Source organism: Phaethon aethereus (assembly GCF_964289735.1).
Source record: "Phaethon aethereus genome assembly, chromosome: 4".
Taxonomy (NCBI): domain Eukaryota; kingdom Metazoa; phylum Chordata; class Aves; order Phaethontiformes; family Phaethontidae; genus Phaethon; species Phaethon aethereus.
Window position 1 is genome coordinate 16,034,925 of NC_138578.1, and position 16,882 is coordinate 16,051,806.

General features: G+C 39.0%; 1 protein-coding gene across 1 annotated transcript in view; it reads right to left on the reverse strand.

Moving 5' to 3' along the window:
• ZNF827 (zinc finger protein 827) overlaps positions 1-16,882 on the reverse strand; it is a gene marked incomplete at both ends in the record, with an annotated part of 103,678 nt that overhangs the window by 55,046 nt on the left and 31,750 nt on the right. The window contains 2 exons of the mRNA XM_081999258.1: positions 4,372-4,855; positions 15,028-15,200. Coding sequence (XP_081855384.1) covers positions 4,372-4,855; positions 15,028-15,200 — 657 coding nt within the window. The remainder of the gene's footprint in view (positions 1-4,371; positions 4,856-15,027; positions 15,201-16,882) is intronic.

A 16,882-nucleotide genomic window follows, 5' to 3' on the forward strand; every position in this document is an offset into this window, starting at 1 on the left:
ATTCATTTTGATGGGATTCATTTATTTTCGAATGTTATGAAAAGTGACTCCAGCACATAACATAGGCACAGTAATAACTTCACCAGAGTACACCGGCCATTGTAATTTGGATCACTGCGAAAGCCATTTTTTATTACAAAAGAAAACAAGCCTTAGAAGTGGGTGGAAGGACACCAGTGTTTAAAGCTATGTGTTGTATAATGTCTGCCACTGAAGCTTTTGAAACAGGAAAAGCAAATACTTTGCAAATCAAGATATGAATGCAGTTAAAAAGTTTCAATGTGGAATTAATGGCCTGGGGGAAGAAAACATTCTGGCAAAGCACTAATCCAGCAAAGCACTGGGGCAACTTAAAGCATACAAGCAGTCCTATTGAAGAGGGGTAAGATTTGAAGGTAAAAACATGCTCATGCTTAAATATTCTTCTGTTTATATGTTGAGTCATCTGCTAATTGTCTTTACAAACAATAACCCTCTGCAAATTTAAATAAAATTTCAGACAGCCCTTGTTCTTGTGAATTTAAAAGCATCTCCTACCTTAAACTAGGACCTAGTGAATGGAATCTGAAAAAAAATTCAAGATTTGTTCTTATTTTTAAATTTACATGTGGTAATTTGTGTTATGCCTTATTTCACAAAACACGTAACTAACAATCTTTCTGGCAAGCAATGGCATAGAATTAGGGCTAAAGGGATCTCAAAAGGTCACCCGCACCAGTATTTCTCTTTAAATCTAAAGCTCCCCTAAGCCTTTTTGAAAAAAATTCAGAGGCCATTTTGAGGAGTGTCATCACAATTCATTTCAGGCCCACTAGAAATCAGGTCTAACTTCGAACATCTGTAAATTTTTTCCCCACTTTGCTTCTCTACAGCTTGCTGCTTGTTTTTGTTCAGCTGAAATTTCTTGAAAATGCTTCTGATGTCCTATGGTTCACTGACCGAGATACACAGATCTAGTCCATCCTGCTGCCCGATATGTGATCAACCATATCTGACAGGTAGTTATCTAACCTGTTTTTAAGATTCTCCAGTGACAGAGATGCCACAATCTCTCCAACCAAATTATCATAGAGGTTTAACTACCTCAACTTTTGGAAAGATTTTCCTAATGTCAGCTTAAACCCTACAGCAACATAAACCTGTTATTTTTTGTCCTAATTACGATGAATCGCCAACAGATTATTTCCTTCTCCTTGCGCCAAACTTTTTAATGCAGTAAAGGTTTATTAACGGCTCTCCTTAGTCTTCTCTACAGGCTTCACAACCTCACTCCCTTTTATCCATCCTCACTGGACACGTTTTCTAGAACTCCAGTCATATCTGCTGCTCTCCTTTGAAGTCTTTCCAACTCTTCACACCCTTCATAAACTGTAGTTCCAAAACCTTGGACTTCAGCAAGACTGAGAAGAGCAGGACTGTTTCCCCCTTCTTCGAGGCTGTTTCTCTCTGTATGCATTCCAGTACAATGACTGCCTTTTTAGCACCAGTGCGACATTGTTAACTCCTGTTCCTCTCCCACAGAACTGTAACCTAGCTAGTTGTTCCTGGTTTTGTATTTGTGCAACCATTTGTTGAAGAGTTGCACATTTATTACAGGTCTCTCTTGACTGCAACTCTTCTCTTTTGACTGTGAACTACTTTCAATACACTGTTTTCCAACCATCTGATATTCACTTCATCTAGACTAGAAAGGTACTGCATTGCACAATCAGAAATAACATTGAGAGTCAAGGTTATATACAAGCCTATTAAGATCCAATTAAAAAATTCATAATAGTTAATAAATACCAATTTTGTACCATCTTTCACCCTGGGCACACCAGTTAAAATTCTGGAAACTGCAACTCTTAGGTCTGAAGGGAGACAAGCACTCCTTGGAGTCACATGCTTGGAAAAAGAAGAGGCTGAAACTGCACAGAAATGAAAACCAACAGGCTCCGAGGTCCCCCGTGAAACTGGAGGCATACAAACTGACATCAACCAAAAAGAGGAGCAATAAACATTGGCACGCAAAAATAGATGTTCATTTAAACCATCAATATTCAATATTAATAAATGCCAAATTCTAAAAGTTTATATATCTATCTACTGCTTCTTTCTTAGCCACAAGGCCTGTCAGAGAAGAAAATTAGATTGTTTTGACATAATTTGGTCTCGACAAATCTGTGTTGGCTGTTACAATTGGCATATACAATTTGAGATGTCAAAAGATTTTTATCATTGAAAAGGTAAAGCAAATAATTGACGTTCTGATGGGCCTAACGAGAGAGTGTCGAAATAAAGAAATCACTGAAAGGAACCTTGGTTCAGCACAGCAAGCAGTCAAAAAAATGCAGCTAACAGCCAACTTGCTAAAAGAGGATTACTTCTATTCTAAATTTATGCACACTGTATGGAGGAAAGCATGAGCTAAACGTATATAACACAATATAAATCTCAGGAGAAAAGAAATTCCTTTCCTTTTAACATTGCTGCTCTTGTGTAGTAAACTTGGTGACTGGCAGTACATTTTCATCCAAATACGCACACATACAAAATTACAGATACATCTCACTCCCCCAGTGACTTTATAACATGTTGCTAGGTAACAGTGCACACAAGTCAGGTTTCAAGACCTTTAGTAAGTCACCATAAAATAACTGCATAGGCCTTTTGCATGAATAATGTACATTTTTATCCCTTTTTCTGATGTTGGTAGATCAGACACTGCAAACATGACTGTCTGCCAAACTGTAAACAGCTCCCCATCAACCGCTACATGAAAAACACCGCCTCAAAATGTTCTATGTTTTACCAGCTTTCACGCTTCCCCCCCTCTGCTGCTTTCTGCTCACATTCTTGCTACATGAGTACTGCCATCATGAGTACTACCATCTACAGGTCAGTACAGTTGATGTGTCGACCCACTTAGTGCACAGCTACCCAAATTTAAGATAGACATCAGAGCAACAACATATATGGGACAGCGGCCAGAAAACATAAAAAATGGATTTCAGAGAGTCCAAATTTGATTCAATTAAAAAAAACGGACAAGCAAATCAGAAGACTCATCCTCACTCATTTTTTGTTGATTGTAATAATAAATTATAGACAGATTTTTTTTTTTTTTTTTTTTAAGGGGAGGTTTCTGCAGCTTCTTCCAACACACACAGCAAACCATTTGTGCCAGCCCATTTCACATCCCGCTTGTCCTCAGCTCTTTTATATTTTCCTCGTTGGTTCCATGAAGCCTCAGGCTTGATTTCTTGTGTTTACCCTTTCTACTCAATTCCTCAAAAAACTGCAATCCCAGAGGTATAAAGCTCTGGGCAGATGAGGACAGCAAGGCTTTCCAAAATAAATGGCTGCAGTTTCATGAAGGCAATGGCATTAGGACAGAGCTAATTCCTTAGTTTACCTGACAATAAAATTTGCTAAAATGCAACTTTACATTCCATTTAAAGGAAAAAGGTGAACAATTACCCTCTTCAACAGAGAATATCTTCTATCTCCAAAGTCTAAAACTTGCCATAAGGACTGCCATCTCCTTGTCAAACAGAAGTTTCTTCATTGACATTTTTCCTGACTTTCTCTTTAAAAATTAAAGGCCAATTTTGAAAATATTTAGTATAGAACATCCCCCCCAGCGTGTCCACATTCTGAAGTGTTCAGACAAATCAATAAAAGAGCACATAAAACATAATAGATTCACCCTAAATACAGCCTCCACTTCAGAGTCTCACATATGAATATCATTCTTACAGCAATAATCTGACAGTGAAAGAAAATACAATAAACTCACGCTTAGCATTAGATACGGATTTCAATTAAAATAGTAAAAAAACCCAACTGTTCATCAATCTCCAGGACAACATTTTTTTTAAGTGTTAATAATCAAGAAATGCAGTAACATTCATACTTCACACATATTTGCTAGTTAGACCTCAAATACTACTCTGAAGGGAAGGTAACCAATAAAGCATTGGTCCTATTTAACAAATGGGTTAAAGGCAGAGAACTTAAGAGCTGAATTTCCTAACATGCTGGGCACTTGTGACTCTCAGTGATTTCAAATCAGTACTACAGGTATTCAGCATGCCTGAAAAACACACCAAATGAGATGTGCCTAGGTAATTGTCAATGAACATGAAAGCCTGGATAAGAAGTTCTCACTCCCAATCCCAGCAATTAAACAGCAAAATCCCTCTCTTCTCTCACTGTTTCCCCTCTTCCCTCCATCATGCACCTCTGCCTATCAAAAGAAAGAAGAAATTCTAAGTTACAAAGTTGCAATGTTTTTCTCTCTGCAATTCCATGACTAAGAAAACCTAAGGCAGAGTGTTTCTTAGCCCATAAAGGAGCAGCTGATGCTGCCGCTTACTGCTCAATTACCTGAGAGCTTCATAAGAAAATCTGATGCCATCTTGACAGAGATGTCTTGGCTGAATAGTGCTGATGCTGTATTGGCCACAAAGTCAGAGGCGTCTTTCAGCTTTGTGTTGTTGGGGGCTCTGTCAACAGTGCTAAGAGCAAAAGGTGCAGCTGAAATGCCATTGTCATCTTTGGGCTCTTCTTTTACTAGTAAAGGTGGAATACCTCCACTAGGCTGCCCAGCCACATCAGGTGTTTTAGATACAGATGCCGATCCCAGAAGGTCAGGTCCACCTCCTTCCCTCTGTGGTCCCAGGCAGGAGTCACTATTTAGTTGTGGTGACCCCTTCACCTCAGTTTCTGGTATTTCCTCCTTCACTTTGGATTCTGTCCTGAGGAAATGTTGATGGCAACGCATATGGAGTTTCAGGCTGAAGTGGCGAGAGGAGGTAAAAGGACATAGCTGGCATTGAAAGGTCTCACCTCTGTCTTGGTGCTGATGAACCTGGTTCAAGAGGTGAAAGACAAAAGCATGTATTAAGCAAAACAGTTTACTAGCATTATAGAAATCTCAACTCTGTATTTCTCACATAATTAGGAAAAAAAAAAAAAAAGAAGTTAACTAATGGGTAAACTCTTCATTCTGAGCACTTGGAAAAAGGTCAGGCACTGAGAACAGTAGGATTCTTTCACACATAAGTCAAAAATACATAAACATCAGACTCAACTAAAGAAAAAAAAAATCAGGAGCATCCATTTCTGCAGCATAGAAATGATGAAGTCTGCTTTGGATCAAACAGTCTTTACAACTGGATCCTGATGACCTGTCAGTGCATAAAAAGACTTCCAAGCTATAACTAGTAGCTTTCTTGATTAAAAACCAACCAAACAAAAAAACCCCTATTACATGTTCTGCTAAGCATGATCATTCTATGAAACCTCATAAATAACAACTGTTCAGAGCAACCCAGCAAAACACCAACCTGCATAACAACGTCCATCATCAGTTCATGTGTCATTAGAGTGAAAACACAGCATCTGGCAATACCAAGGCACAATTGAAAGACTTTGTTGCAAATTAATTCTACCAGAAAATAAGCAGCTCTGTTATGATAAAATAGAAACATGAGAGATGGTGTTTGCCATTTATTCTATCAGTCAATTAATGATCACAGTTAATCTTACTGTCCTCATATTTTGACTGCATGCTCCAGTATGACTACAATGTCTAGTATCCTCAGGCCCAATCCTGATTACTTTTTCAAGAGACCTCTATCCATCCGTTTGTAATAGTTTACATATTATTTGAACAAAATTATTTGAATTTGAATATTATTATTCATTAATATAAACTACATACATATAATTATACAATTTCTTATTTAACACAGTACTCATGAAAGGGAAGGAATAATTGAGCCCAGCATAATAGTGGCAGGTATATTGAAAAGTTTTCTCCCTACAGCTTCACAAAAGAATTTTAAATCCTGACAGTAGCACTCTGGGCTACTCCCTGCAGAAAGACTGGCAAATACATACGTTTTTTTCCTTACTAATTGATGAACATGTGATCAGGACAAACTGGCACCAGACTGAGCTCCACACATTCGTTTTCACTTGTGACTCGAGTTGGTTGGAAACATTTCAGTGAGACAGATTTTTGTTGGAAAATGGCAATTTGTTGAATGCAAAATATTTCACCTGAAACACGGAGAGGTTTGATGAACTCTTGGCAAACGAGGCGTGATTCCCCTACCCTGCTGAGTGGCACTCTACCCCCCACTCCCTGGGCTTGGCTCAGAAACAGCCAGCTGTGCCAGGGATCCAAGGCTCACTGCTGTAGCTTGGGAGTCCAAAAGCCCTGAGAGCTCCAGCTCTAATCAAAGCTGAGCTCTACACCAGGGAGCCTGGAAAACCTAGCTTTAGCTAAGGCTTTCAGCACTTTCCAGTCTCCTGCAGAGCTGAGCGCTAGTTCCCAAGAGTCCTGGTGCAGACGCTGCAGAGCTCTGGGGCAACAATTACATCTCCCAAACACAGCTCTGTCAAAATTCATGTTGGAGTTTCCCATGGTTGTAGATGTGGCCTGATTCATTTTCTACTAAGAGGAATTCAGTCACAGGCTCAGACCCAGCATTCCCAGCTCTGCATACACAGGACCGGAATTCAGGTCTGCTAAAATGCAAAGCTGGTAGACAGCCCTCTTTTAGCCCTTTTTGCATTCAGTGAAGACATATTTCATTAGTGCTGTATAACTTTTCATTCACTAGTTCTTCAAGGGCTCCAGAGATTAGGTACTAAACAAACAGATAGCAAGACAGAATTTCTCTTGGCCAGCCGCTTCACAGAATGACATTCTCATTATTGTATACATGACATTTACAGACAAAGTAATTCTGGAATCTTAAAATTGCACCTGACAACAAAAAAAAAATTAGAAACTAATGCTAACCTAAGACAGTTTTAAAGCAACAACCTTGCAGAAGAATAGCAGCACAATAAATTCTAAATACTAACAGGTTGCAACAGAAATGCCAACCAGATTGCTTGTCTACACTACTGGAAACAGGATGGTCTGTGAGCACACCAGTATGTAAGCACTCTTCTTCATGAAGAGCACCAAGATGTAATTAATGGTAACAAGCACTCTCACTATGGCAACTTTATCTCTTACACCCACTGAGATTCTGTGTGCCAGGGTTTCTCTCCAGGATCCCCTTCAATCAACATTTCTCTGCCTACATATTTAACCACTTCTTCTAGAGGCCACTTATCACAACCACCAATACAATGTCTTCTGAAGGCTGTCGCTGCTGCAGTCAGGTGGCTAAGTGTGTGGGAGCCTACCTTCTCTTCCCAGGAGCATGGCACGCCACCCCTGCAATATCTTTTGGAAATGGATGAGAATAGGGGGGACTGATTCATCTGATTTAGATTTTTCTCCTGCCCAAAGACAATAGCAGCATCACCAATGGTTTTCTCATAAAATAAAGTATGTTTATAACTTGCAGCCAAGGAATGACAGAATTAAACCCCAAATATTTAGAGTTTTGAAAGGAAGAATTTTAGATCTACAAAAGAAAAGAAACAACTTCAAGTCCGATATTTATTTTTGAGAAGTAAAAAATATTTATTTTAAAATTTGAATAGTATTAGAAATAGAAGCTAAGAATTCAAGTCCCTTTAAAGGAAAACCCATCCATTATTTTCTCATTGAACAGCAGCTAAGAGAGTCAAGATTTGCCATTCTATGCTATTTGGAGGGAAAAGTCAAGGCAGCAACTAGTTGCTGCAGAACAAGAGACAAGAAACCCTGCAGAGCTACACAGCCACAGGGGAGATCCAGGGCACGCAATGTTACAGTCCAAAAAGATGCCTTCTCCCTCCTTGAGAGAGGGAACAGCTCTTACACTGTGCTAATGTAACCCAAACCATCAGATGTCCTCTTTAGACTCAACCAGGCTGTTTGCTGCAAGAACCACAGGCAAGAGGGCAGCTGACAGGTTTTTGCCAAAGTCCCACTCTGAGCCCAGCTGCTGCCAGATTCGGATCTCTCTGAATTACACTGCACACAGCACACAACCTGCTCATACAGAATGGTTCTTTCAAAAACCCATAAAACTACTGTTTGACTTAGGTCAGAAACATTTAAGGACTTCTATCTTCTGAGTTTATTTCATTTAACCCCAGGTATTCTCCTTGACTGTGCACAAAGTGCTTGCATCATCTTCATTTCAACCCTACAGTCTTCCCAGTCTCAAATGGTATTTTGTGGTTCTTCAGATTTTTTTCAGTGTGTGCTTGATACGGTGTGCGCAATAGTTTTCAACAGAACTATAAGCTCCTTACAAACTTTAGGCCTAGTTGGAAGACTTGGGTACGAATTATCTATTGGTCTTTTTTTTATTTGTTTTTTTCTTCAAGTCTCCCTTGCTGCCTCCTCATTCCCACATTACAAGAAAGAAAAAAAAAGAAGCTGTTCAATTTATCTTCTCAATCACATGCATTATTTTGATCACACCTCCTTTCTATATCTGGCAGTCCCATTCTTTTCAGCTTCTTTCTTCAAAAGGTGTTCTTGCCATCCCACTAATAATTTTCATTGCCAGCTTTTAAAATCCCTTCTATTTCTGATACATCTTTTTGATGCAGTGACCAGAAGCAAGTATCGTAAGTGGCAGCATACCAGGTTAATAATAGCATTGTAATATTTTCAGTGTTATTTGTTTTATTCTACAGACATTCAAATATCTAATGTACTTTTTAACCACTGCTGCGCACGCCAAGAAAAGGTTTTCATTGAACTGTCTACAACAATACTCAGATATCTGCCCTGCATAGTTACAGTTCGTTATATCAGAGAGCCAGGTGCATGATTAGACCCTTGTTTCCAAGGTGCAGTACCTTGTATTTGTCAACAATAGCTTCATTTGCCCCCTTGTTTATCTGCCAGACACCCTCTTTTTATTCCCTTTAAACCTTTGCCTTTTCTAGTCTTGATTCATGCACATAAGGTTGTATCATCTACAATTCTCTTACCCAGTCATCATTTTGTGCAGATCACATTTGTTAAAATATGCACAATTCCACTCTTAGTAATGGAACACCCCTCTGCTAGCCTTTTGTCGTGCTTAAAATTGCTAATTCCTTCCTACCCTTTGTTTTACCATCTCTTGGTGAATTTCTAATTTGCCATAGTACATCACATTGCTTAATTTATTTGGCAGCTTCTCAGTGAGAAGCTTTGCCAAAGGCTTTTTTAAAGACCAAATAAATTTCAACTGATTCTTAAGTCCATGATTTTCTCGACATGCTCAAAACATCTTAGTAGAAGAATACATGATTTTCTTTTACAGAAACCACATGTCCCTATCATATCACATCATTCATATAATTGCATTTTTTTCTCTGTTACATTTTTTGTTGACATACTAACATTTCTGGTTATCATAAGCAGTTTCTTAAATCATCTTTTCATACTTAAAAGCAACATCCCTGCTGATTTACCAGTCAATTTAAGCCATGGGAAGTACACACTGGCCTGTACAGATGTACCACAGTTACAAATACGCGTGATCCCACCTAACAGGGATGAGGGGGGTGAGGGGGAACAGTGACACAGGTACGTCCTGCAATTTTGTAGTACCAATGTGGTAGACCTTTTCCCTTTTCTTAAAGTTGGGGTAATGCTTTGCACAGACTCTCCCTTCTAGTTAGGAGGTAAAGGAAGGGAAGGATCGGCATTCACCTTTTTTTTGTGGGACTCAATGGGGTTTTTTGGTTACTATTTTTTAAACATTCAAAATAAAAGGAAATGTTTTATCTGAGAATCTTCATCCCTAAGCAAAATCAGAACATAAGGGGGCTGGAGTGCTGAATCCATTCGCTATTATATTTGTTTCTGGCTACTCAGTCTTAACTTACTATCTGCGATCTAATTAATCACTTTTTTGTTTGCCTACTACAAGTTTTATTCTTCTCACCAACTTTCAAGTGGATTAACGTTTCCATGAGGGGCATATGTTTAAGCAACTGCTACAATCAACAACTACTACAACCTGGCCATTTAGTCACATCTGCCTACTACAGATTTTTTCTGTTTTGGTTTTTTTTTGTTGTTGTTTTTTTAAGATCTCTTTTAGTAAAATGCCTTCTTCTGCAGCTACATTTGAGTACACTTGAGAGATCTCCATTTTGCATCTATCATATGGCTTTCATTTCTTTTCTGACAAGTTCCCTCATTTTTAAAATACTGCACTTTCAAAAGTTTAGTGCTATGGCACTAGTTTTGATATGACCCTTCCCCTCAGGACACATATATTATTTATATAGTATTTTCTTTTTGAAACTATTTCCTTGCTTTGCTTGAAAGTAAAGGAAAAAAAAAAAAAAGCCTCTCTGCAGGGCTGGACTGGCCTAGGTGTTCACAAAAAATACTATTTTTTTCTTTAAGATTTAAGGTATCAATGCATTTCCTGTCCTATCCTTGTCTCAGATGCAAAAAGTGACAAGATTAAAAGGCAGAAAATTGAAATCACTTGTGGTACCTGTCTGAGACTCAGGGCACAGATTTCACTTGTTGAAAAGTTTGCATTACCCCCCTTGGCTGAGGGGAGGTAATGGAGTCACAGGTGCCTCCCAGGGCTCTTTAAGGTTAGCTTAAACCAAACTAGTAAAACACAGTCAGCCTCCTTCTCCCAATAGGCTGAAGATGCTTTAAAATAATCTGTTCTATACTTCACCAAAATGGATTAGGAATACTAATTCAGTTGTCTGACTCTAGCTGAGGAAGAAAGAAGGAAAAGCAAATCACTAAGGATTAGTGAGCACCTGGCTGCATTTTTCAGGGCCTTTCCTTATTGTAATTATCATGTAATTAATAGCCTCTCCCTAATCAGGAGGCCGATTGTAACACTCTTCATATTACACAGGAATATTAATCTCAAGATCTCACTACATGGTCCCTCTTCATAAGCAACAGAAGCAGGAATCACACAGGATCCTGTGGTTGAGCATCACATGACCTGCCTGCCATTCTGTCTAATTCTTCTGTTAAACTTAATCTTCCCTTTCTTCATTTTCTGTCATACCATCATGCTTCAGCATGTGTTCACAATGCTAACCTTCTTTTCTACTGCTAGAAGATCTGGCTCACCCATTTCTGCCTTATGTCTATATAGCAGCACAAGGAACATTTACAGATATTATTTTTGGCCATATGCTCTTCTTCCTCATTCCCCGTTCCAAGTGTTCAGGGTAATATCCTGTTGCTTTCTTGGAACATATCTGTATGATCTCACAGCCTATCCGTCCACCAATTGCTGAGGAAGATATGTGCAGGATCCAAAGACAGCAATTGGCCAAAGTCTGACTGATGCTTGTGGTATTGCTCTGAGGTAAATTTAATCCCTACTTGCCTACCAGGAAAAACAGAAAAGCCTGAATACATCTCGCCGAATTACGCCACCCATTTCCGTTGCTTTCTGCAGAAGTAATACAGAAGATACTCTCTTTCAAGAAGAGAACAAAATATTCCAACTGAATATATGTTTATCTAAACAGAGGGAAGGACTCAAGCACAAACCTTGCTGCCTGCTTGCACAAGACACCTGTCTCAGTCACCCATTCATTTTTTTCATTTTGTCCAGCTTCATTTTCAGTATTCTCAGCACCCCTGGAAACCACACTATGCTACCAGAATCAAATCTTGGGATGCTACCCCCAGATTCCTGGGGAAAAGGGCCAAAACTTGTCTTATGCATGTACTATAATTTGTCTCCAAAACAGACTAATAAAATTCCGTACTGTGTCTATTTTAGGATTTTTCTAAGGTGTCTATCATTGTGGAATCTAAATGCCATATAACAATTATAGATAACACTGTGTGCCTTAAAAGGCAGTCTACTCAGCTTCCCTTGTTCATTGTGTATCTGTGTGGAAACTTTCCTTCTGCTTCCCTTCTTGCCTTTCACTTCCTCGCCCCCAGTTGTGAGTTAGTCCTGGCAAAGTGCCCTTACTGGAAGAATGCTTCATCAACATGGTGAGTAGCACATGTAGATCTGAGTATGGTCAGGGCTGGAATCAATCCATCTCTCTGTTAAGATTATCAGGGGACAAGACACCAAGTATGCTGGCAATGCTGTATTCTGGGCCAATCAGTTTGACATGTTATAATTACCATAAAATTACATAGTATTTATATTATATAGTTACTATTTGTTAACCTAAAGATACACACAATAAGGAAGGCCCGTATGGAGAGACACACAAAGCACTCATGGAAATTAAATCTCTAAATGACCAGTTTCAATGGAAAAATGCCTACAAGAACCTAGAAAAAACAGGAGGTGTTTCAGCTCAGGGCTATGCTGCCTAGGAGGAAAAAAAGACAGCACTTAGATTTTGAGGACTGCAGCTGGACAAACACCTCAACAGGTTTGCCTGTCATCCTTATCAACGGAACATAAAACCTGAAAACCAAAGAGCAGCATAAAGGGAAAAAGCTTGGCTTGTGATAGCATCCTAGAATAAAAATTGGCTTATAATGAATGACAAACACAAACATAGTACCCTAATTTTGAGTAGCCTTTTTGGTTTTGAAAAATGTGTCTTCACCTGCAGCCACAGTTGACTCCTGGGGAGGGAGAGAGGGAGGGAGAGCTAGAGGCAGCTCTACCTTTCACGGGTTGCCTGCCAGGAAAGAGATAAAGCCAGGTAGCTCCCAAAGGATCCTAGGACAACAAAGAGAACTGAAACATCCGACTGGCACTACAATGCTGCATCCTAAGTAGCTCCCAGCTGTGCTGTACCATTTCTGATGTGTATTCATTCCATTTTGAACACTGTTGGCTTACATATTAGTCAATTATTATCATCTCATACTTATTTACAGACAGATTTAAAAGCAGCACTTTTTTTATAATGAGAAAAGAAATCTGATTTTTTTTTATTTTTAATCTTGTTATCATTTTATCCTTTCAAAGGGAATTCAAATTATGTCTGACACAGTTGGACACATGACTAACATGCCCCTACCTCATTCACCTGCCTCCATTTTGATGTGATACAAAATATTTTTATGAATAGCCTACTCAGTTGAGAAAAGTGTATGAAACCCATTGAAATTAAGGTAAAACATTATCTTTCATATTCTTGTGATTCTTTACATCTATCCATAAGACCATAAGAAGGACAAAAAAATCAAATATAGGTCATCTAGTTTTATAAGACAATTGCCTTCATCTTAGAGGGAGCAGTTTTACCAGCAAAGACTACTGGGTCCACTATGACCTACTGGACTGGATTGGCTGACTGAGGAAACTTAAGATCTTATCTCCATAGTAAGGCTAAAGGAAGCTGTAATCTCCTACATTATGTCAAGCAGCTCTGCACCTGACTCTGACCTCAATGATGTCTAACTGAGCATTACTTGGTAATAATTACTATATGACCAAATAATTAACACTACATGTTACGTGTTTGTACAGGGGGTCTGTTTTAAGATGACACAGGCTCAGTTAATTAAGGGTTTTATGTTAGGCGGACAGCAGAAAAGAGCACAAGGGCTTCAGATAGCCACCAATTTGATAGCACAAAGAGACAGTGAAAAGTCCCTACTTTTCTCCAACATACTACCTGTGACCACCTGCAGAAATCAACATGTCAAAAAGGAAGGGACAGTCCCTCAACCTGCAAATAACAACTCAAAAAAAAAGGAAAAAAACAGAGAACAAGAATTTCTGCAGGGAATAATAGGAATGTCCTATACAAAGCAGGGGACAACAACTGGTCTTTGCCAGGGAATAGGAAGCTTTTAGATGATGCATGCTTCTGTGCAGGCTAGCAAGAGCTGAAATCAAAACCCCTTTCTTATCATGCTGTGTTCCCATTCTTTCTACTCATCTTCTACTCTGGATGGCCATCTGAGCCCTCTAGCCAACATGGAACACCAAGTCCTAAAAGAAAGAGCCCATAAACACCAAAGTTCCTTGTACCTGATAAGGATTAGCATGATACACCAAGGATGCCTGGGGATAGTGCATTGATCCACAGAAGAGTTAACAGATGAGCCTTCAGACTTTAGGGGGGTGATTTCAGACCTAGCAAGGAGCTGAAATACAGTGAGATCTGCTGTTGTGATCAGTGGAATCATCTGAATCATTTACATTGAAGTGAATAGTTACTTGCATGTAAGCAAGGTTAGACTCCTCTCTAGTGATCTCACATTCTGCAATAGCATATGTAAAAGCTGAACAGGCATTTCTGTGCCCCTCCACACCAACCTGGTACTCTGTGACACACGTTTGTCTAAAACAGACAAAATACTAACTATAATAAAACATTTCACTGTTATTGTAAAATTCAACTGCATTAACGAGGGAAACTTTTTGCACTTCAGCTTCTTCATCCACAGGCTATTGGGACAGGTACCATTTTTACTTCACCAAGCATGTTCTACAGCTCACAAGAGCAGGCACTTTGTCTGTTGCAAACATGTAGTACTTCAACTAAGCAGACAGAGAACTTCTTTACATTTTTATATTTTTCCGTAACACCACAGATGATGCTTCCTTCAAAAGGTCATCTTCAGTTTGAGCCCAAAACTTAGGATGAGTTAAAAGCATGCTTTAAACTTAATGGAATCATTTGAAAACAAAACATTACAGTATAATCTGTCATTCATTTTGTTTCAGATTCTTCACTCCTGAAATGCCAGCAGTTAAAACCTATAGCAAGAAAAAAGTAAAAACTACAGGCCTGTCTATAGAAAGTAATGGGGAGATCCCCTGCTAGTGCTGGCCAAGTTGGTATGCCCACTTAGTGTGATGCAATGGCACACAGAGGTACTAGCTGGCATCCTGAAAAGCAGTACTGCTGTGTTTGCATGGTGTCATATCTCAGCTAACATCCCTGCTTCTGGTGGTTCCAGGTCCAGAAGTAAATCTGTCACAGACAGCTTGTGCTGCACCAAGCTGACATAACCCAAGGCAGTTTCCACATTGCATAAAATGGAAAGACAAGCAAAGGGAAAAAAAGTTATTTCTTTCTCTTGTTATGGTGTCTCTAAATAAAGGCATCCTTAAGTAGTACAGCTAGGGAGATTTTGTTCTTGCAAATGCAAATGAAATAGGTTTGACTGATGATTCAAGTGTATTGATTGTCAGCAAACGCCCCCCTTACCTTCATGTGTGATTTGAGATTGTCCTTGCGTGCACAGCGAAATGGACAGAGTGGACACTGATGACTTTTCAAACCTGTATGAATCACCATGTGCCGTTTCCAGTAACTCTTCCTCTTGATAACCAAACCACAGATCGGACACTGGAAAGGTTTTCCTCCTTCTTCTTCTGAGGCTTAGCAGAAGAGGGAAGAAAAAGAGAGGATCCTTTACAGCCACTTGTCGAATACTTTCCCCTTGTAAACATATTCAAGATATCATTTTTCAATGCTAGAATTTCATCTGCAAAGAGACACATCAGTTAAACAACAACATGTACCAGAAATTTCAGTTCCACCCGCCACATATCCCTTTTTCCTTAATCTAGTTATTCTCCTTCTAAGAAAGGTCACCATAATTTATAAAGGTTAATGTCCCAAACATCCTTTGGCTATTCAGTAGGGGATGCTATTCTATTTCACCTGGTCCTAATGTGCCTTATAGTTTTGAACTGAGATGGATGTCTCTCATAATCACCATTTTGTAGCTTCATTTCCTATCAAAGGCCAGTTGTAGTAGGGTATGGAAAATAAGCTTAACTGTTAAAAAATTATCTACTTCCATATCTGATGGGTAGCCAGCAGTGGAGCGGAATATAAAGCATAGAACAATCCACAACTTAACTGAAAAGCATGCTGGTATTGCATATCAGATACATTTAACTCCAGCAGTGAACTACTTCAGAACCCCTGCTGTTGAACTTCAGTTATGGCTCCAGCAGATGCTGCTGCAACTTCAGCCATCAGGGGTCTTTGTGTTGTGGTTTTCTTTCTGCTCCTCTAGCTGACAGAGCTTTAAATTTATTGCCTTCCTAAATGTTTGCACTCTACTGCCCAATTCACCTGAGATAAGAAAAGGATTTGGTGGCATTTATCAGGCAAATATGATTCATCTACTGAGTGTGGAACCGTGTCAAGGTTGAAGGAAAGAAATACCTGATGCTGACTTTACACAACTAACCATCCATTCATCCTCTCACCAAACTTCCTCCGCTTATTCTAAAGAAAGGAGAAAGGCCTAGTATTACTGTGGAATTGGAAGCCTTTTTCCCCTCACTGTAAAAGGCTATTTTCAAATACCCAGAGCTCAGCGATGTGCATCCTACTATTTGGAATTTCTCTCAGAATATTTATTGTCATTATCATCAGCTATTTCCTATTGATAAGGACATAGCAAACATCAAATTCCCTTGATGAGGAATTAAGTGATAAAAACCTCCAGAACAATTTGTCATATCCTTAAATATAAACCTTGCCATTAGGTAGGAAACAAAACCACCATAATTCAACTGATTAGGTAGTCATTAAGTACAGAAAAGGACATATTGTCAAAGCATGCACTTCTGCAAGTTCAGAATTTCTCCTTGTGAAATATTCTATCACACTCAATATTTTATCAAATTGTTCCCCTCTTTGCATCTCTGAAGAGTAAGCCAAAGCCAGTCCTATAATTGCTTATGTTTCAGCTTTTAAATATCTTTACTTACTTCTTCACAAAAGGCAGGAGAAAAACAAATGACAGAAAAAAAATACATTGATAGCATTTTTACCTATCATTTCTCTTCCTTCTATTGTACCTTTTCTCCAGCCTCTGGTTATCATCACAAAGGATCCAAAAGAGAAATGTGTAACAAGCTATTACCTGTTTTCCACCCCATTAAAATAAATCTGCAAACAAGATGGATCAATAGTAATTTAGCACATGACAAAATAGGCAAAGAACTGGACTGAATACATGTGACAATTAATGGCACACAGGAATGCCAACGCTCTGCAAAGCTGAACCATGTTACTTCTTTACTATACTACACAAACCTCA